Source organism: Eucyclogobius newberryi, unplaced genomic scaffold, assembly GCF_026437365.1.
Source record: "Eucyclogobius newberryi isolate DKJ021-1_F unplaced genomic scaffold, fEucNew1.0.hap1 SCAF_6, whole genome shotgun sequence".
NCBI lineage: Eukaryota > Metazoa > Chordata > Actinopteri > Gobiiformes > Gobiidae > Eucyclogobius > Eucyclogobius newberryi.
The window spans coordinates 20,872,698-20,896,134 of NW_027316278.1; the positions used below are offsets into that span (position 1 = coordinate 20,872,698).

Consider the following 23,437-nt stretch of genomic DNA (forward strand, 5'->3'; position numbering starts at 1 on the left):
TTAATCCTGGTATTATCCATCCACAGGTTAGAAAGAAAAGGATAACAAATATTATGTCCAGTAAGTTTCAAGATTTAAAGGGCAAATAAGACTACTACAGCTATCTTGAGGAAACAGAACAATCTCGATCTATTTCAAAATGTCTAACTCATAAGGTAAGACACTAAAGAATAAACTCGTAAAAACAATTTTTAACATAATAGAATGTAATTTTCCCCACAAAATAATAGCAGCTTCTTGAATAGCATCATGATTCTAATCTTATTCAGGAAAGTACATTTATTCTGTTTTATTTTAATTAGGTAATAAAACAAATAAGACAGATTTATAGTTTTCTATTCTTACTATCACATCTTCCTCTGTTCCTACTTCCTACTATTGCACCTAAAATCTGCAATATCTGACCACCGCAAAAGAGAAAACCACATTATGGACTGGGACAACGCAAAAATAGTAAGAACAGAGGAACACAAATACAAACAATCGAAACAAGAGGCTATTAAAATCAAGAAGTGGGGCGCATGGACCGGGTTGTTTCCTTTGGCTCACACATGGGACTCACTTCTCCAGAGACCACCACGAGGGGACAGGCGTGCAATTTTCAAATAAGGAAAATATTTCACACATTTAATTAGAAACCATGAAAAAGAAACCCAAGGAGCTGACACCGCAGCATACACAAAGCCAAAGTAATTCAACTACTTTCAAATGTGTAAATCATGCTTTCATAAATGCAACAGAAAGTATCAATAGTTTGCAGCTTGTATTGTTTTCAAGAGCCTTGATCTGTTCTGCAGAAGAGCAGGGCTTCAAGTGACAGTGGAGCAGGGGCAGAGCAAGGACATTTAGGGACTGCGGGGGGCCCTCATAATAAACTAATAATATGATATTGCATCTACAATGCACTAGAAAACAAAACAATTTTTCCCACTTTTTTTTACTTGTTGGTTGAGAGCCCTTTGGATTGTGATTTTTGCAATACTTACCAAATTAAATGTATGAAAAAAAATAACTTCAGAAATAGACACCATACATCAAACCCCTACATTTCTTTTACACGTTCAAAGTCGGTTTGGGGCATGGGGGCACCACTGAGCATTTCTACTCAGGGCACCCAAATGGCCGTGAATACAACAAAACATCTCCATCGACTGTGTACACAATGCAAAACTGCAGCTGGATTCAATGTAGTATTCATGTACATTTGTGCTGTTTGCGTTGTGACTTTGTGTGAATGCCCATGCTTATGTCTGATTATAGACTTCACAGAACCAGTTCACTCCAGCTGTGTCAGAGACATCTTCATCTGCTGAGCCTGGATTTAAAGTCCTTTCCAAAGGTTTTACAGAAGTTTGTAAATATGCTTCATTTTTAATCCTCAAATTACGTTTCATGGGATTTCCTCAAAATCTTCTGTAATCTGTCGCCAGTTTTACATATCAAGTGGGCTTTTTCACCTATTGATTCCCAAACAACAGTTCATGTTCCTTTGCCCCCAGGAGCTTCTACCAAACACCAACACCAACCTGCTGTGCCAGCTATCAATCCTAACTTTTCTGGGTCACACACTTCCTGCACTTTGACCGTGTTAGCAAGAGAAGACACCGAAGTCTCCCAAATGATGTCAGAATCCGTGAATAATTGAATAGACAGATGTCCTTGTGACCTGGTGTTATGAAATTGAATCCAAACTTTTACTATGTGAATGTGCACTATTTGAACTGTGTCTGTTCTTTCTTGTGTCACTTTAATGTCTTGGTACAAAAAGAATGTGTTAATGTGTTGAGGCATCAGTACCAGATCTCTCTCTCTCTCTCGCTCACACACACACACACACACACACACAGACACACACAGACACACACACACACACACACACAGACACACACACACACACACACACACACACAGACACACACACACACACAGACACACACACACACAGACACACACACACACACACACACACACACAGACACACACAGACACACACACACACACACAGACACACACACACACACACACACACACACAGACACACACAGACACACACACACACACACACAGACACACACACACACACACACACACAGACACACACACACACACACAGACACACACAGACACACACAGACACACACACAGACACACACACAGACACACACACAGACACACACACACACACACACAGACACACACACACACACACAGACACACACAGACACACACACACACACACACACACACAGACACACACACACAGACACACACAGACACACACACACACACACACACAGACACACACACACACACACACACACACACACACACACACAGACACACACAGACACACACACACACACACACACACACAGACACACACAGACACACACACACACACAGACACACACAGACACACACAGACACACACACAGACACACACGGTACTAACTGAATGATGAGTCGGAATAGTGGGATTGAATTTCAGTTGTAGTATAGAATAACACAATTTACCTTAACGCTTCACTTTCTTCTACTATTGGCGTATCAATCAGACCGGTTTAATTCTGTATGGCCTAATAGTATTGTTATTATAGTAAATACATTCTAATGTCATCTTCATGGAGTGTTTGTGACATAAGCCAGCATGTAATACAATCCAGTACAGCCTTTCTGCCATCCGTCTATACCAGAGCAGCTTTGGCTATGCTTACCATGGAGCGTGGGGCGGGAATGAATACAGATTATAGTGTAGTACTTTTTATTGACTCTCTGATTTACGTAGCTTCTTTCATTATTTAGAAAAGTAGTAAAAAGTATTTAAAAGGCACATACACATGTCCAGTTTCGTGAGCCACCACAAAAGCAGAGGAGAATCCGTCTTCATGATTCAGCGTGCAGCTCCGGACTGGGTGACACATCCCTGTGACTGGAGCGTACCCTAACAACACAACAGCAATGAAAAATGCTAAGGACAGGAACATGTATACAATTACAATAGAAATGTGAGATGAGAAGACAAAACCTTTACATTTCAAATAACTCTGAATGCTGTAATCATGTGTTTCCCCCTCTATGTAAAGAGAAACATATTTCTAAAGCTAGGGCTACATAATGTCTTATAATTGGAGTACAGTGTCTGTGAGTTATGGATTGTGGGATGGAGCCAAGCGTAAATGTAGCACACACAGCACGTTGATTAGGAGGAAGTGAAATGGAGCTCACGCTCACAAAACACATCCGAAATACCAGTGGCGTGCAGACAGGGCAATCAAGGCAATCAGTGATTAGCCAATAAAATCTAAAATTACAGTGTGTCATAAATATATATGCATTTATATTTCATATCCAAATGAGCCCGTTTTCCCCGCACTTCTGTTGCTGAAGTTTGGCTGAACTCACAGTGTCTTTTAGTGGCCGCTTCAGGCCGCTGGACATCACTGCACGGGAAGCATGATTCTTATAACAGCGGCTCAGTCTATGGCCGTTTCAGAGGCTTTCATGTTCTCTAAAGAGAGCTTTTAGAACCAGAGGGGAGAGCAGCTTCTTTTAGAGGCCTGCACATGCTCTGAGGACTACACAGCCTCAAACCCTGGAGCTATCCTCAAACCACGCTGAATAAACCTGTGTGGGAATCAATTTGTTTTTTTTTACTGCTAACAAGTTAACTAAACCAAACCATTTCCCTAACCTTAACCATAATCTTAATCCTACATTTCATAATTTTGATTGACCAATCACTGTAGATTGTCCCTTCAGAGCCTATATTACCAAACATTCATGAAATACAATGTTAAATTGATTTAGAAAAGCAATACTAAATACAATGAATATATGTTAAAATGTCTGGATGTATCAGAAGACTGAATCCCTCTCATTGTTGTCTCACACATGAGCCATGTGCTCAGGCATGATGCACTCCCTTGGGTGCTGTCTGCTTTGGGAATGAATAAGTGTATGTGAGACTTGGAATGAATCACTGCCAAAGTCCTGTGATGTTTTTCAATGACTGTCAGACATAAAACACAGTTCAGCTGATATGGCCTCTGAAATGCACTGAAATGAACAAAATGGCCCTGATACTCACTCAGATACACTAAAATCCATGTATTCAGATAATGGCTGAAGTTAAAGACAATCTGCTTTACATGTTGCATTTATTTAATTCCCCCTTTCATTATAATATATGGTTGAAGGGTCTGATTGTTCAACTGGGATTTTTTTCTGTTATAGAACAAAACATGTTTCTTGTGATATGTCTAAAAACTTTATTATATATTATACAATATATATTATATAGTTTTGTTTCTTCTAAAACCTGGGATTAAAATATCCCATCTTACTTTACTTACCTTAAATTGTCAAAGCAAATCACATGTTATCTTTAGTTTGCCACTTTGAATACTATGGATATTTACATTAAGGCTTGAATCTTACAGTGATAGCCAAAGCACGGCGCAAAAACAGTTGGGGGCAAATAAACTGCAAACAAACCTGCTCCTGTGCCGAATCACACACACACAGGCCTGTGTGCTGTTGACAAAATGTAAAATTGTATAAGACGACAATTTGAATGCATTCATTCATTTATTCGTTCATTTTCTACCGCTTTTTCCCATTAGTGGTCGCGGGTGACTGGAGCCTTGTATTTGAATGCAACAAAGATTCAAGGCAATTTGAGGCCTGTGTGTGCGCCTCAGCACAGGGCGCAGCGCCTCAGCACAGGGCGCAGCGCCTCAGCACAGGGCGCAGCGCCTCAGCACAGGGCGCAGCGCCTCAGCACAGGGCGCAGCGCCTCAGCACAGGGCGCAGCGCCTCAGCACAGGGCGCAGCGCAGCGCCTCAGCACAGGGCGCAGCGCAGCGCCTCAGCACAGGGCGCAGCGCCTCTGCACAGGGCGCAGCGCCTCAGCACAGGGCGCAGCGCAGCGCCTCAGCACAGGGCGCAGCGCCTCAGCACAGGGCGCAGCGCCTCTGCACAGGGCGCAGCGCCTCTGCACAGGGCGCAGCGCCTCTGCACAGGGCGCAGCGCCTCTGCACAGGGCGCAGCGCCTCAGCACAGGGCGCAGCGCCTCAGCACAGGGCGCAGCGCCTCAGCACAGGGCGCAGCGCCTCAGCACAGGGCGCAGCGCCTCAGCACAGGGCGCAGCGCCTCAGCACAGGGCGCAGCGCAGCGCCTCAGCACAGGGCGCAGCGCAGCGCCTCAGCACAGGGCGCAGCGCAGCGCCTCAGCACAGGGCGCAGCGCCTCAGCACAGGGCGCAGCGCCTCAGCACAGGGCGCAGCGCCTCAGCAAAGGGCGCAGCGCCTCAGCACAGGGCGCAGCGCCTCAGCACAGGGCGCAGCGCCTCAGCACAGGGCGCAGCCCCTCAGCACAGGGCGCAGCGCCTCAGCAAAGGGCGCAGCGCCTCAGCACAGGGCGCAGCGCCTCAGCACAGGGCGCAGCGCCTCAGCACAGGGCGCAGCGCCTCAGCACAGGGCGCAGCGCCTCAGCACAGGGCGCAGCGCTGCTCATTCGCCCTGAACCTCTTTCTGTGCTTTGCTTTGAATATCGCTGTTAGATAGGGGTCTAAAAGTCCCAGATCCACCGGTGAACCCATGAGGCTGGATTATACAGAGCACATGAACACAAACTGATGCAGCTTTATCAGTTAACACAGCATAATCAACATGATCATCTACCTCTTACGCAAACGGGTTTCATTCTTTCTGTCTTTTTCATCTTATTTCTATCTGAAATTTTCCCAGAGAATCACAAACATTATGTCATGTTTTATGTCAAAGAATTAGCTTCAGCTGTGTACCCTTTCACTAGATAAGATAACATATCAAACAGCAATATCAAATTATGTTTGCACTAAACTAAATGGGAACGGTGTCATAATCTATATACAGAATGGTAAACATGAACGTTATGTGCAGTGGACCCAATGTAAAGCTTCTGTGTGCATAACCCTATCTCTATTAACTGATCTGAATTGGCTGTTGATTACTACGTGCACGCATGTGGGAGTGCTTTAGATTGGTTGTCCACAAGATAAAATATGGCCATTGCTTTATTCATCCCCATCACCGAAAATGTCAGAATTTCAAATCATGTCACAGGCTTGCCGAGGGGCCTAATGACAGTTTGCTTGCAGCGCGGCACTGCACTTATCAACAATTGCTCAAGGGAAAGCTGCTCTTAGTAATTGTGGGGCCTTTTCCTCAGACCTGCAGTTCTATAGAAAACCACAAAGCCAATCAGCTCCTGATGTTCTTGATTACAGCAGAACCCAAACTGCCTTGTGAGAATATGTTTTACATTTCCAGCACAGAGTCTTGTAGTTTGTTGATTATTGGTCAAAAGGATGAAAGATGCTCTTCAGGACTGCATGACACCCAAAGCATCTTAGCGTATTATTTGGTGAATTGTTTTACTAGCCTGTTTATGTCCCATTGACTTTCCTTTATTGATTTAAAAGGTTTGATTTAATGAAGCTGGTCACATACTAAACGAGTGGAAGTATTAGACAATGTGCTCACTTTTTTTACATATATTGTTTTTTGGTCAATAATCGTTAAATTGTGGTTTCTTCTGATAATAATGATAATGATTTGTCATCCCTACTTTGTATAAATACAAGGACAAAATACAAAGAATTTGAGAGGTAATTTGTCCACACTACATTACAGGAATATGACAGTTAGTTGAATTGAGGATATATGCGTTTTGAATTTGAACACAAAAATGAGAAAAATTACAATTGTCATCTTCCTATCACCGTCCTGCTCGTGGCGGTGTGCTTTAACCCAGGCATCTCCTTGAGGGCCGCAAAATCAGTCAAATATAACACCCCAGGTTACTTTGTACAAAAAAGTCAAGCCTGGAAGTCACAAATGTCAAGAACCCTTGCTATAATCATAACATAATCAAACATAAAAGGAGGGACTTGTGACTAATGGTCTAAAGGATTAAAGCCAGTTCTCCTTTAATTCAGTTTTCCCATTAAAAAATCAAATAAATGATTTAAATAAATGAAGCATCAATCAAAAAAGAGGTAGGGTTTGGATTTTAAATAGATAAACTTAGAGAATGTAGCTATAGCCAGGGAAAGTATACACTTATCTGTGTGTGATGCCAATGATTTAATGACATGCTCTAATAACTATAATAATGGGTTCAAAATTCTATGGCCATTTATTCATATCTAAAAGGAACGTGTTACATGAAATGAGATGTGTTATCCTTTCATCGCCATTGATAGTCACTCGAAAATACAGTTGGATAATGAAAAATCTTGACTGAAAAGAAGATGGATAATAGTATGACCTTTTTTTTTATTTATTTTACTCAATGCTTCATTTGTTTCTCTGTATGTCATATGACATAGAATAACCTCGTATGCTGTGGTCGGTCGACGTATGATGATATGTGTCAACGCAAGTGTGCTCCATATATAGGGAAGGGAAGTACAGTTTAACTTGAAAGTATTGATTTTAATTAAAACTGTATTTCATTTATAAATGAGTTCCGGAAATGGCGCAGGTGTGAGCACGGCTACGTTTCTCTGCCAACATTTGCTTTAAAAATCTCCATTTCACCCCCAAAAATGAGGAGCAAGACGTTGTGATAGATGAGAAAACCTTTTTTTTTTTTTTTTTTAAATAAGGAAGCTTCGGGAGCTTCCTTGTTTTTTGATTTTTTGCCGATTTGAGAACTCAAGCGACTGTTGGTCCCTTTTTTAAAAACTCACCCCCGCCTCCTGTTCTTTTTAAGAGGCCGCCTACCATCAATCCTTGTGCATGAGCACGCAACAGCTCCGCTGCAACACGTGCGTTTGTTTATTAGCGCGAAGGATCGCATCGCATCTTTTGTCTCCGCAGATTTCCGTCTCTTCTGAGCAGCTCAAACGCAGTCTTTCTCTGTCGTCCCTGAGCCATTTTTGTACTGTACACTGAAGGAACTCACTGCTCGCTCTGCTAAACACACACCGGCATGTCAACCACGCATGCGCAGCCAGGGAAACGTGCTGCTATCCTGGGAACGAAGCTGCAGGTGTGCAGTAGCACACAGGGAATGATTGACATGTGGGAGAACTACTTGGCATGCCCCGCCATGCAGACTTGATAGGCCCCTGCGGGGCAGACAGAGGAGAGGATATACCTTTACAACAGCTGGCCCTCATGTTCCTAGAAATGCAGCATGACATGGTGTCATTGAGAGCTGAGGTAACCACTACAACAAAATCGAAGCCGATGAGGCAGGCTTGAAGGCGGGAGACGGCAGACATGCTGCTGAAGCAGTACAATGTATTTCAGACTCTACAGATGAGTTGCGGGAGCTGAATGCCGAGGTGATGAAACGAACGAGTCTATGAAGAGCAAGATTCTAGATTTGGAGTCCAGATCCAGCAGAAACAATCTCAGACTTGTGGGACGCCGGGAGGGTGACGAGGGGGACAATTTTTCTTAAGTACCTCCTGAGTTTGGTGCATTAGTGAAGATTTATGCACATAAAGCCATGTCTCATTAATTTAGGAGGATGAACGGTCAAAACATTAAAGCTCAACGTATTAGAACAATTCAGAACATAGATGTAGATACAATATACACTATAACATCAATGTTATTATCACATGTATTATCAATCTGTTTCTCATTGGTAAAATCTAACTGACCACAACTTTGGCTTTGAGAAAGATAATTGTTTTGTTGTACTGTATATTCGGTGTAATTCTAATCTTAATTTTACCAAGACAAATTTAAAATGCTGTGTCAATGGGGCATCTGTTTTGAATGCATAGGTCAATCACTGCGTTCAAGGAGACACATTTGCTTACTCTAGAAGGGAAAAAGTATTGTATCATCTCCTCAGAAGCTAATCTGAACTGCTCGAGTGTAAAATGTCCTGATAAAGCGCATCTTGCATCCCATGGCCCTTACCCTGCATCCCTGTGGGGCCAAAGCCTTGTCGAGTGAGGAAGATTGCATGGTCATGATGTTCGGCGTGGTCCACATCTCCCTTCTGTTGTCCAAACGCCCAGCGGCACACGTTCTCCAGGCTGCGCGATGGGTTGCCTCTTTCAATCAGGCTGATAGACTGACAGCACAAACAAGAGAGAAATGCTTATGCTTGACTGTGTGTTTGGACAAGTTTGTATTGTGTCAGCGGCATAAAAAGGAAAGTAGAAAGGAAAAATTAGGTTTAAATCAAGCTCAAAGTTGATCTGAGAAACATGTCATGCTGGACTGATTTTCATAATGCATGCTTAAATACCATGGTAGATTTTTGTTTGAGTGTGCTTGACTGACACAATTATAATAAACATCCTGTAATTAAAGAGCATATGCCTATTTTCAGATGTTTACTGCAAATTATCACATACGTAGAACATTATAATGCAGTTTATTCTAAACCGCAGTATTAATGACCAGTAATAATACAAGGATGTCATTGAGTTTGTGTTTACGGCAGAGGAAAGCAAGCTGCTGTGCTTTATTTGTGTGTTATCTTCTTTTTTGTGCTGAAGAGGTCAAATAAGTAAAGAACTTTGAACAGGGATTTTTTAGGGGGGCTTAAGCATTGAATGCAGAAAGCACAGGTTTACTGATACATGAATCCCTCAAAATACAACCAAGAGTAACCTAATGAGCAGGGAAAAAACTGTTTTATTTGGTAACAGCTCATTAAAGCTCATTTGGCACCATATTGAATTTGTATGTTATTTCAGAATTCGTATTGTCTCTGTGCGGCACCACTTAGCTATTAATTATACATTTTAATATAATAATAATTTTAATACAAATGACTGTGATGAATAATTAGATACGTTTCAGGTAATTTTACTGTGAAGAAACTACTTGATCAGAATAATTCTAACCATCCAATAACTCTATTGTGTTAAAACGCATTGTGAAGCTGACACTATATTTACACTAGCGGTAATTATAAATGGTAACACGCTATGCACAGGAAAATCTGATCTAGATCTTGCCTAGAATTTTATTTCATTTTTTCTCACAAACATCCCCAGCTTTGATGCAGATTTTAGAAAACCTGCAACCATAAATGATTGTACAATGTCTGTTGATATCTGACAGAGTATTAGAGGCTTATCTTACCCCATGGCACATTCAAACTCCCACTGCTTTTGACAAATTGACACGCAACATTTATCTAAGACAATTTGAGAATACAGATGATATATTAATGTTTTGTGTACATGCCCAAGGACATTTTCATGAAAAAAACAACCATTTCTATGTTTGAGTTTGTTAATGATGCACAATGAGGACAAAAGCAGTTGTTGTGAGCAAAGAAGGCCTGAGCTTCAAGGACTTTGTTAATGGTTTGATCTTTTAGTAGGACACAAGGATATAAATAACATAAGGGGACTCTGAAATGGCACAAGATTATGCAAGAATATACAAAAGGTCAAATAAAACTGAAGCAGGCCCAAAGCTATTCCCTTAATAGTCATGAAAATGTTAGTAAAATGAGCAATATTTCTTTTAAATATAAATTAAGAATACATATAGACACCGGCAAATTAAACTGAATTCTGTCAACTGGACACATTATTTTATAGTGAATTCTAAAAAAAACTTGAGGGATGGCATAGATATAGGGTCTCTGTTGTTTCATCTTAAAATCTTACTATAATAAAATGCACATACCGGTACTATAAAAAAACAACAGCAACAAAACAATGCAAAATTACTGATAAACCGATACATTTTCAGTGTCATACCTTAGCATATCCGAGCATGATCATCCTCACCAGCACCACGTTGATGTGCACTCCCAGAGACTCATCGTGGTAAATTTCATTGACCTGAGGAAACACAGTGACAATAGCATTAACCCTGCACTGTATAAATAGCCTGCATCAGTGTTAACTCCTTGTGTTGTTCTCTCATCTTGGTGCTGTAGGCAATGGTTTTTGTGTTACTCTGTTATCATACCACACAGCTACTACTATGTTTGGATCCACAGTAAACACAGATAATGAGGCAAGCTTAAAACATTCTGTGAGTGGATGGGATAAGCTGTATTAGGACGCTGATCATTTGTTTTCAAAGAGGTCTTGGTAAACACGGGAAAACTTTATTTGAAATACTTAAATGCAAAAATGCATAATACATGAACGCAACTGAGTTATTAACACACCACTATAGCCTGGTGGATAAATCTTAAAGAAGGATTAAAGAGTCACTGAAGTAGAGTCAGGCGGGTTTTACTTGTGCAAGGAGACACGTCTGAAGATGTCTGGAGATGTGTGAAGATGGTCACACAGCTACCACCCACTGTCTCCTTTAAGCCGTCCCCCACAATGGTTACTTTCCATCCCATATGATATGAATATGGCCTTTGGACACAGGTGAATGGTACAGAATACACAAGTCAAGTCTGGTTTCGGAGTACAATTTATTTTTAGGAATAACGAAACAAGGATAATTTTTCTAACAACAAGCAAAGAAGAGAGACAAGAACACGCTTTATTAACCACCGCACATCCTACTGCATGTAAGCTCTGTCAGGAGGGTCTTATTCTGGCATTAAGATGTGTACATCTTAATGCCAGAATAATGGAACATTAAAAACTCAAGGTACCTGAACATAACCCCGGTTGAGTGTGCAAGTTTGGGGCGGGTCAGCCCATGGATCTATTAAATGATCTGGATTGGGTAGTGCAAGCATAAACAGCTTTCACAAAGGTCGGATTTTGTGGTGATGTTTGCCTATTTTAAGGTCAGGACTTGTTTACGGTTTAAAATCAGCCTAATATTCTCAGGGAATGGTTCGAGTGTGAGTCGGGTTCAGACAGTATATAAACTCCATGCCACCATATTGAGATCAAAATGTTCTGCATGTCACACACAAAAATGTGCATTACTAGGGTATATACTTGACACATTGTACGGACTACAATGAGAACAATAGAAAGGCTGTTCCCTCATCTCAATCTCAACCCATGTAATTGAGGGCATTATGCTGTCCACTGTGAGGGTGACACTACACCCAGACTAAAGAACAGTAAATCCTCGGCTTAGCTGCAAGTGAATATCAAGTCAGCCCAGTTGGATTTAGCAGCTGAACTAAACTGACCTACACCGATGCAGCCACACTTATTATAGGGACGCACAGGCAGACAAATGAGTCAGCAGCCTGACACTAAATGGTACTTTCCATGTGGTCTTCCTGATGTTTTTCATCACATCAAATCAGAGAAAACCTATCAGTGCGGTCAGAAGAGAAGTCCGGGTGGGCTCCAGGTCTTTATAGTGTCGCTTCACCACTCTTTTTGTCAAAAATAATGTGTTTACAAGATCTCTTTTGTTCGCGCTTTAATAGGCAATGTGGAAGAAGTGTTTTGCTCAAGAACATTTCCTCTGGCCTCACTGTGACACTTGGTGTTCCAGCAGTCTCCCATCCAAGGACTAACCAGGCCCTGTCCTGCTTAGCTGCCCAGAGCTGAAGAGTGCAGGCGCTGGTAAGCAGGTAGTGTTTTCTATGTTATATGCTTATAGTATCGCCTTACAACACATTTGGTCAAAAATAATATGTCAGTGGGATCTCTGGATCTGTTTTTAATCAGGCAGCAGGATCAAATTTCCCTTTCAGGCTGCAGCAGAGCTTTGGTCTAACCCACCGAGCGAAATGGAGAGGAGAAGCCAACAAGGTGCATTATTCTTTTATTTTTTCACCATTAAGAACACATTCTTATTTACAAAGTTGGCCTGGGTGTGCTGGAGAGTACCCAAGGGGAAGGGAGAGGAAATTAACTACTAAAAAAAAAAATAAAAAAAATCAATTCACATTTAAAAGCAGAAAGAGAAATTCTGTGTTTGACAAGCCATTCAGCAACACTTTGGATGCATAATCGTGGAAACCACGGCTGCAGTGGGTTCACCCCCTCTGAACGGCTAGGTAACTGCCCTGAGCAAAACTAGATATATTTGAACAGAAAAACAAACTACATCATTTATATTCTAATTGGTATTATTACCAACTGTAAGCTGTTTGGTAAACTAGACCTGAAAGCATTGAAAGCATTGAAAGCATTGAAAGCATGAATGAAAGCATTCATATAAGTGTGAGTAAACTGATGAAGCTGCAGTGTGTTGCAGGGATTCTGAAGTGAGTTATTGTTTTTGCACTGTGTTGCTGCCATAATGCTGTATAATGTGACAATGATACTTTGCCTTGGCATATGCCCTGTTGACCTTCGCCAATGTGTGGGTGTATTATTTTCACACATAGAAGGCGACACCTGCTGATGTGTATCTGTGTATTGGTGTGCAGAAAGTAGGGCTGGGTATTGCCAAGAACCTCGCGATACAATACGTATCCCGATACTTGTATATTCCGATACAATTCCCTCATTATTACGATATGTATCCCGATATATTTTTTGAAAAAGGGGTCTTAAAAATGTAGTCCGTGACGATATATTCCCGTATCGATATATAACTATAAGCTAGGGCTGAACACAGCCCTAGCTTATAGTGAGGCTGCATGTGCGCTAGTGATAAGTGAGGGTTCTTTCCCCCTGCCCCGCATCTACGTCTACAAACTTTGCATATTGAAATGCTGTGTAATTTGGTCTATGATTTTGCGTCAGTCTGAAGAAGCCAGAAACGCTTAACTGTTGACATCATATAGGATCTGCAACTGAGCAATGATGCATTAGGAAATTACTCTACTACAACTAATAATCATTTAAAATGAACTGGGAGTTTGCATCTTTCCTTCGCATCCTCTCTCTCTCCCCCACTCGCTCCCTCTCAGTGCAGCAGGAGCAGAGCCACACGTGGAGGAAGGCAGACACCATTAAATCACTCACACAGAGAAATCATGGATAGTGGTGACGGCACAGACATAAACTCTACATGTTAAGCTGTGAAATGCTGCGTGTTATGATTACAATCCGACTTGAGAGTCTATTGAGGAACTGAATTTAGACTAAATGTGGCGTTACATGTGCCCTGGGGACATGCAGTCAGCATTTTATAACCCGCCTCAACTCACCCCGCCATAAATTGATAATTTCTTGGCCCGCCCCAACCCGACCTGAGTCAGAGCAGCATCAAATGTATCTTGATTATCTTGCTGCATGGGTCCAGAAGTTAGATATAAACACATACAACTGTAGGGGACTTCAACACAAACAAAACATATTAATAATAACAGCAAACACAAAACAGTGTTCCATTTACACTTCTTCCTGTACAATAATTGTCACTTATAATAAATGCTTGTACAGCCAGAATTAATAAGCAACCAAAACCGCTTAAGCTAATCACCATCGCGGTGGATCTAATTTGCTTTGGGCCACTGAGTTTTCACTGAACTTCTACGGCTCATTGCACATTTAGTGTGCTTTTCAAAGGTACACCAAGAGGAAACGCATGCCAGCAGCAAAACCTAGGCCTCAATGCACAATATTTGGTCTGTAATAGTATTTTATACAGAGTTTGTTCTGTGACACCAAATATCTTTTATATCAGATATTTGCTTTTGCTGATCCCTGTAACACTGAGAGCTGTCCTGGTCTGGGAGCTAGAATGACACTGTAGGTTGTACTGACTCCACGCTTGAATCTGCCACTGTGTGATTCACCAGTTCAGAGCGTGTTTCTGAGGGCTCCTGCTGTGCAGTCTCTTCAGTCCCTAGTGTACTTTGTGTTTCTGCTCATGTCCACAGTGCTCACAGGGACACCATACTTCTGAGGATGGATGAGGTGCCCGAATACAGTTTGAGATCAAATGTACTCCATTGTTTTGTTTTGGTTTGGAGAGAGTAGTCAATGGTAACAGATCTTTGTGTGTGTTTCTTACACATCATGCCTTAGGTCATCTTGCTTTCACATGCCCATATGAAGTCTTGAGACTCATATGTACATCCAAATGAAGATTATTTCATTTAACCAAAGGATAATATAACAATGATTATTTTAGAATGAGAACAAGGCTGATGATAATGTTGTATTCTAAAGACTCTATTGTTCAGTCATGTTCAGCATTCTTGACACCACAGGTTTTATGAAGGCACAAGTCAAAACCAACAGAAACAATTCAAAAATAGATAAGTTAAGTACTCATTACATCAATCGCAATCTACCGGCATCAGGGGTATAACTTGTCTCTTTATATGACGTTTTTGATTGGTGTACTATGGATTTAGCCAATATTGTATTATTACATGCACAATTATGAATTAATTTTATGTCAACAATGAATAAAACATGTACAATGTATTAATTGAAGGTACAATTAATCAATGAAATGGTCAAGATTTAGTTTAGTTTACTACTTTCACATGTTTAGTCCTGAACATTATAAACATTCTTTATAAGCAGCATATCAAGAACAGAAAGTTACAAGAATGAGACCCAGGTCAATTGACTGCTTTGGCTCTCTATGAGCAGATCAGAATAAGGTGAAACTCCCCTATAGCCTACAACTATCGGCTCAGGGTCAGAGTGCGTTCACGTCAGGGCATGGTGAGGTCTGACAGAATAATGGAGATGCACTTACTCCGTGTGTGAGCATGCAATGCTAACCTAACCGATGGACCTCTCTCTTCCCACGAACAGTGAAACCAGGCAACTCCACGTACCATGATGCATGACTCCATGACGCACGGCTCCAACAGTGCTTGTAAATGCAAAGGTAAACCAATGTCGTATAAAAATATCCACCAGAATCCCATACAACCCAGGTCACTAATAGGCGGACTTCAGACTTCACTTCACTCAAGCGCTGTTTCATCCGGACCCAAATCTCTGACATCAAACCTTGGAGTTAAATGTGTAACCGGTTCATTCACAGAGAAAGCAGTGCAGCTTTCCCGTTAGTAATAAATTAACTGGGAGTCTTTCCTTCGCATCTGCTCTCTCTTCCTCACTCTCTTCCTCACCACCTTGCTTGCTCCTACACAGGAGACATGCACAAAGAAGACCAGACCAGACATGGGGGACACTGGGGACAACAGAGAGTGTATTTCATTATAATCTGACTCATATATGATCTGAGGAATATCTATTTGGATTGAAACATTGTTAAAAGGCAGTTTGGGAGTTAGTGTGTAGGCTTGTCTTCTCTTTTTTTATACATGTTTACTGCAGTGGCCTGGCACCTATAGTGATGTGTGTTTACCTACATTATCCTACAGTCTGACTCACATCGCGGCCACTGGTCAGCCTTTCATGCGCAACACCCACTCGCCCCGCCATGAAATGATAATTACTTGGCCCGACTCACATCCTACATCAGATTGCATTGCTTTTACAGCGTGGGAGATCAGCCGTGATGTCTGTTACTAGGCCTGTCAGACAGAATAAGAAAGAAGCACTGACACTCAACATTTCTGCTTATTAGAGTAATGAGAGGAACATAAAGGTGGAACATTTTTTTACTTAGCCAACCACATTGCTCCATTCAGTGAAGTTTTGAGCAGGGCAAAAGCAGAATTCAGCTCCACAGCACTTATATTCAGCTTTATATTCTACCGCAAATCAACTTTTAAGAACGTGGTCAAATATTTCAATACATTTTAATATGTTCATTATGCTATGATATGCTAGTATGATTAGACATAAAATCGAATTATTGATGGGTAGAATTTTGAAAAATATACTACTCTTTATATTATAATATAAAAGTGGCATAAAAGAGACGCCGTGAAGTCCCAGACCTTGGCTTGAGGACATTTTCTCAAACTGGACGTCGTTGAATGTTTTTTACTGCCATAAAACTATTGTCCACAAGTGGTGTTCAGTCCCACTATCCATGACGAGCAAGGCTTTCAGTGGAAGTTGGGAGATGGGGGAACCCTAATATTGATGCATGGGCGATGCACGTGTCTGTACACGTGGACATCTGTATATGGACCGAGATGTAGATAGAATAAGGATTTGTTTTAAGCCCACAATAAAACAGGGAGGCTGGGGTTCTGCCAGAAGAATATTAGCAACATATATAAACAATTGTAATTTACAGCAATCTGGTGTATTTTAGATCATCTTATTAAGGACATGCATTATGTATTTTATGAAGACGAGGAATGAGAAACCTTTTCATCTACTGGACCCCATGTGGCTGTATTAAAGACAATAAAGCTGCTAAAGACACAAATCCTTCTCATGTTGTGACTGGAGCTCGTGGTAAAACTCATTAATATCGCAGTCTTCCGTGCGTATAGGAGTCGCTTTGTGTGTAAATCATTTTCATGGTCTTCTCTCTTAACAATGCAGATTTTTCTATTTTACTTACTTATATAGCCAATTAACATAACATTCTGTGCTTCCCTTTTGAATAAAATATTTGAACTGAATTTGAAATGAAAGTAATCAAGCATTCAGCTGCTTCAAAAAAGAATAGTTCAAATTCACCCAGCATATGCAGTATGTCATTACTGTACATGGCATATACACTCCCACGCCTGGTACATTATACATAAAACTCTGTGACTGCTTTCCATGAATCTGTCTAATGAAACAATGCAAATCCCATGTACCGGTTCCTATTTAGACCAGGAATGGTGAAACAAACTAGATTGTTCACCATAAACCCTGAAACATTATAATGGACACATGCACAGAAGCTACAGGGCCAGGCATAAGCACCAGCATTTGAAAAGAGGAAACTTCAACAGTTGGGTCACTACAAAGCGGAGTCCATCGGATAATTACTGTTGATTAGAATGTCCTGTACTGTGTTGGCTGTGGAAATCATAACTATGTATGACCTGCAGGGCTGGCACAGACGATGTCAGGTTTAGCCTCAGTGTTGATCTGAAACATGGTCCACTTTTGCTGGTCTGTTGGTATTGACTGATGTAGTTTAGTGTACATTTAACAAAATATTTTCAATTATTGCAACATTGAAAAACATTACAATGAAATGTGTCAAAATACACAAAATATGACTGGATAGGACATTTTGCACTTCAAAGAAACTATGTGCAGTTAATGTCATGCATTTTTCTGGTGCCACCCTTTAAAAATACACACACATGTTTGAAGTACAATTACCACGTTTCCTTTGTTTCTATGGTCTAACTTCTAATAACATTGTGAGGTCAAAAATCACTCTGGACACTCTGGTTTTTGTATTTGTAATCCAGGTCCAGTCCAAGCAATTTTCTGTCTTATGTGTGAAATTACAAATTGCCCATATTAGTTATTTAAAAAAGCATAGACAAACTAAATATCAAACCAATTATAAGTTTGAAGGGATAAGATTGCAGTTACTCACTATGTTCATTAATGTTAGAAGATAGTTCTGCACATGCTCCTTTCCATGAAACCGAACCACTGAGTCATCCACTCCCAGCAGGATCTCAATGTTGTAGTCATCCTCACCAGCGTCACGTCTGCGGCGCAGGTGCACCGTGTTGTTCACTTGTCGGGCCACAAAGTCCAGAGTGCCGGCCACATCCAGATCTTGCTCTGAAAATCAGAAATATTTATTGTCCAATTTGAAATTGTTCTTACAGTAATCTGTAGGGTTACAGACACAAATGTCCCAATATCTCTTTAACTAACGAAATGAACTGAATGTAAAAACTTTTGACCAATCATATTGCTCAGCCCTTCTTTGGAGGCTGATTGTCGTGGATTATGAGGGTTGTTGCTGCTGATTTGAAGAACCTAATCATCTGCACTGATATACATTTCTCTTTACACTTTGCTGGCAGACTATAAAAATCACGCTTTGACTATTTCTATACCTGCTATTATCAATAGGACTTGTTTACAAATTCAAAAGGTAGTTTTCCGTAAAGCTTTCCAAATTAGAGTTTGTTTGTTTTCAGCTAGAATTAAATAGATTTTTTCAATTTGTTTGATAATGTCTAATCTAAAATCTAAATGAAGTTTGGCAACAATGTATAATTTAAAAAAAGAATGAAGCAAGGTTTCAAACATGAGGCCGACAAGACTTTGTTTAAACCAGAGATTCACAAACCTTTTTGCCCGGGACCTCAGTTTAGAAAGGTTTAAAAAAATGTACAACTTATTTACTATTCATCCCAAAGAAATCTCCAATTTTTCAAAACCCAAGTGAACTGGTAAAAAGGGTAATTCTCTTTTGGTAAATTGTCTCCAAACTAAATGAGTCTGTTTATGAAGGACATTTTGTTATCCGTCATCCCACTGTGTCAAGAAGATTGCCAATGAACTGAGGAAAAATATGACTTGTTGTCCCACAACCTCCAGCCCAGTGTGACAGATAGAGTGAGAGCTGAGGATTCAAAGTGGCTTTCAGATTGTATCAACAAGGTCAATGAAATATGATGTACTCTGTTAACAAATCAAATAAAAAACTTGGAAGTACCGGTAATGTGGTGATCTACCTCCTGTGTATTCCTGTTTGGAAACATGGGTCAATGGCTGTTACTTAAGAAACTGGCCGGTTAGGGTAGTGCTGATAAACTAGATAAGTCAATAGAAAGAAGCCATTTTCTACTTTTTGCCAAAAATACTAAATGTAAAAACAAACAAATCTGTCTTTTAAGCTTTGTTGTACCTAAAATGTACACTGCTAAGTATTCTATTAATAATTCAGTGGGCATGGAGACCATTCATTATGGTCGTTGAGCCAAGATTTGCATTCTAATTTGGTATAGGTTTTATAGGAAATATATTTTACCATAACAGGAGAGACAGTTGTTCAAACCTTCGGTGTTCTTCTGTTGTGGTCTTAAGCATAAGACATCCAGGTTTCAAACTTCTGGCTCATAAAATGGGCAAAACGTGCCCAGTGTAGGACCCTAACGCTGGATCTTATGCCCATTTTACATCATTTTATGTTTTCTAAACTCAAGAAGTTCTGAAATAAAAGTGAGAAAGCATTTTCATTTTTCCAAGGACGCTTATGGCTGCAGACAGCACTGGTGATTGAGTGGAGAGAGGGCTAAAGTAAATAGGCAGTATTGGTTGCCACCTCAGCTGCGGGTCCAGGCTGCTACAGTGTTGGGATTGTGGAGCACATTCCTGCTCTCTGCCGCTCCCAACATGACACAGGCATTCTTGTGAAGTGAGCCCCCCTGCACCCCTCCTACTTTGGGTAAACAGCCCTTCTAAGGTCCCTACTTCAAACGTGTTGGACTTCCCCTCAGCAGTGCACCTTAAGAACGCCAGTGTGCCTGAGTCAATGTCAACCCGAAAAAGCCAATCCCGAGGGAGTAGCAGCAGCAGCTCAACCTCTCAGAGTCTGTGGCAACACGTGGCACCGGGGGAACTGAAGGACTACGAGTGTCTCCAACAAGCCTGCACCCGAAACGGCCTGCCACATGCTGAGAATGGCCCGAAGGTGGTCGACAGGTAAAGTGTGCGAGGGGAATGGAAATGTACAGTAACCCCTAGTGACGCCATCATGCCGGATTGTGCACTCGCGTTATATTCAAGTGTAACAAATCTCATACATTTATAAGCAGTGGAGCTTTGATGTGGTCTGTTATCCATTGTGTATCAAAGTTACGGGGGGGGAAATTAGCATTTCTGTCATAGTAAATCACTGTTTTTAAATACAAAACATAGAACAGAGATACAGAAAAAAAAAAAAAAAGAAAACAACCAGAAAAAACAGGAAACAAAATTAAAAACAGGAGGTTCAAGCCGTCATAACTAAATAAAGCCACATGTCCCATTTGGTCCAAAGTCATTACATTTTTTAAATGAAGTCCAAATGTCCATCCATTCATCCATCTTCTTCTTTTCTGGGGCTGCTTCACTCTCACAGCCTCTCCGGGGGATCCTGAGGTGTTCCCAGGCCACAGAGAGACATAGTCCCAGCGTGTCCTGGGTCTTCCCTGGGTCCTCTTCCCGGTGGGACATACCCAGAACACCTCCCCAGGAAGGCGAGCCACTTCAGCTGGCTCCTCTTGGCGTGGAGGAGCAGCGGCTCTACTCCGAGCTCCTCCCGTGTGACTGAGCTCCTCACCCTATCTCTAAGGGAGCGCCCAGCCACTCGGCTCATTTCAACCGCTTGTTTCCGCAGTCTTGTCCTTTTGGTCATTACCCAAAGCTCATGACCATAGGTGAGGGTAGGAACAAAGATTGACCGGTAAATCGAGAGCTTTGCCTTTCGACTCAGCTCCCTCTTCACCACAACAGTCCGATTCAGCGACTGCATCACTGCAGCCGCTGCACCGATCCGCCTGAAAAAGCTCACGCTCCATCCTTCCCTCACTCGTGAACAAGACACTGAGATTGTTGAACTCCTCCACTTGGGGCAAGGACTCCCCACCCACCTGAAGAGGGCAAGCCACCTTTTTCCGGTCGAGAACCATGGCCTCGTAATTGGAGGTACTGATTCTCATCCCAGCCGCTTCACACTCGGCTGCAAACCGTCCCAGTGCATGTTGCAGGTCCGGGTTTGATGGAGCCATCAGGACAACATCGTCTGCAAACAGCAGAGATGAGATCCTGTGGTCACCGAACCGGACACCCTCCGACCCCTGACTGCGCCTAGAAATTCTGTCCATAAAAACTATGAACAGAACCGGTGACAAAGGACAGCCCTGGCGGAGTCCAACATGCACTGGGAACAGGTCTGACTTACTGCCGGCAATGCGAACACAACTCCTGCTCCGGTCATACAGGGACCGGACAGCCCTGCGCAAAGGGCCCCGGACCCCATCCATATTCCCAGAGCACACTCCCCAAGGATACCTTGAGGTACACCGTTGAAAGCCTTCTCCAGATCCACAAAGCACATGTGGACTGGATGGGGAAACTTCCATGAACGCTCAGGCACCCAATGGAGAGTATAGAGCTGGTCCGGTGTTCCACGGCCACGGGATGAAAAAACACTCTACTTTTCTTGAAACTGAGGTTCGACTATCGGTTGGAGTCTCCTCTCCAGTACCCTAGAATAGATCTTACCGGGGAGGCTGAGGGAGTGTGATCCTCTGTAGTTGGAACGTTCCCTTCAGTCCCCCTTCTTATACAAAAGGACCATTAGCCATTAATAGAAAAGTCCCAAAACACACGATAATGATGGACAACCAGACAAGCACATTTTCTCCACAATGCATAGTGCACATTTTGATTTCATATTGTTAGAAAATACCGTGATACATTTTTCCAACATAATTATTTCAAACATGTTCCTATTCTTCCCACTGACATTTACTGTCTTTAGTAGAATGTCCAGATATTATTATTATTAATTAATTTAACTCGTTAAGATGTTCCCCTTGAATGGTGAATGACAACAGGGGTCACTACAAAGCGGAGTGATGAATATGCCTTGATAAAAAGTGAGTGTTATATTTGCTTTGTTGTAATTTCTTGGATACAACAACTCCTAATTTGTTCAAATCAGAATCAGCTTTTAAATTATCAAAGATTTTCATTTGATTTTCTTTTACAGTTAGAAAAACACTTTTATTAACAAGGTCTTAAATCGTTGGTCGGTGCTATTTGATTAAAAGCTATTTTCATAAGCCAATCAGTTTAAGATTTTGACATCTTTGTTTAGTTTGCATGGTGATTAGTGCTTTCAAGGTAGTAAGATTTTGACACACATTACGCTTCATATTCTGGGTCACATCAGCAAAGCTACGCTCTGATTTGAGCTGGTAAAGTCATTTAGAAGACAAGGTAAACATTAATCAACTTTTTCTCAGGGTTTATATTGGATACAGGATTTTTTATTTATTTTTTGACATTATGTTCACTCATCACTCAACCGGAGGGGGATGGGAATTAGAAGAGTCTGGAATACGTAGGTAGAAAAATCTGGGAAATGTTGTTGTTTTTCTTCAGTGTGTCACTACACCCAAATATTTAAGAGATTTTTGTTTGTCATTTAAATGGTGGGTCTTTCTGAAGGTCGAGGGAGGTCGTCAAGAACAATGTCAGTTTTTTGTATTCATATTCAGTGTATATCCAGACATTAGATCACTATTATGAAGGTCAAAAATAATCTGCCTGCATCTGCGTTGCAGGCAATTTTATGTTCCATCCCATTGATTGTTTTATATTCTTTATTATTAGGTCATCTATTTGAAATGTGTTCAGCACTTTAAATACACTGAACAAAAATATAAACACAACACGTTTTTCTCCCTTTTTTCATGAGCTGTACTCAAAGATATGAAACTTTTTCTATACACAAAAGATCCATTTTTAATATTATAATCCATCCCACCTCACATGTGTGGCATAACAAGATGGTGCACAGGGGTTCCAGGTGTCCCAAAGTATAAATCTGCCATCTGTATCTGTATATTTAAAACTCTTTTAAATATAAAAGAGTTTTAAAAAGCTATTTAGCTTGAAACAAATATAGCTACTCCCCTCTTATGTTTGCCTTTGTGTAATTATTCATCCATCCATCCATCCATTTTCTACCGCTTGTTCCCTTTCGGGGTCGCGGGTGACTGGAGCCTATCCCAGTGACTTCGGGCCTTAGGCGGGGTACAGCCTGGACAGTGGCCAACTTG

General features: G+C 41.3%; 1 protein-coding gene across 1 annotated transcript in view; it reads right to left on the bottom strand.

The window, feature by feature from the left end:
• Positions 1–23,437, bottom strand: part of adamts3 (ADAM metallopeptidase with thrombospondin type 1 motif, 3) — a 117,749-nt gene that overhangs the window by 42,238 nt on the left and 52,074 nt on the right. Inside the window, exons 5-8 of the mRNA XM_072433876.1 lie at positions 18,241–18,434; positions 10,731–10,814; positions 8,923–9,079; positions 2,836–2,941 (exon numbers count right to left, since the gene is read on the bottom strand). Coding sequence (XP_072289977.1) covers positions 2,836–2,941; positions 8,923–9,079; positions 10,731–10,814; positions 18,241–18,434 — 541 coding nt within the window. The remainder of the gene's footprint in view (positions 1–2,835; positions 2,942–8,922; positions 9,080–10,730; positions 10,815–18,240; positions 18,435–23,437) is intronic.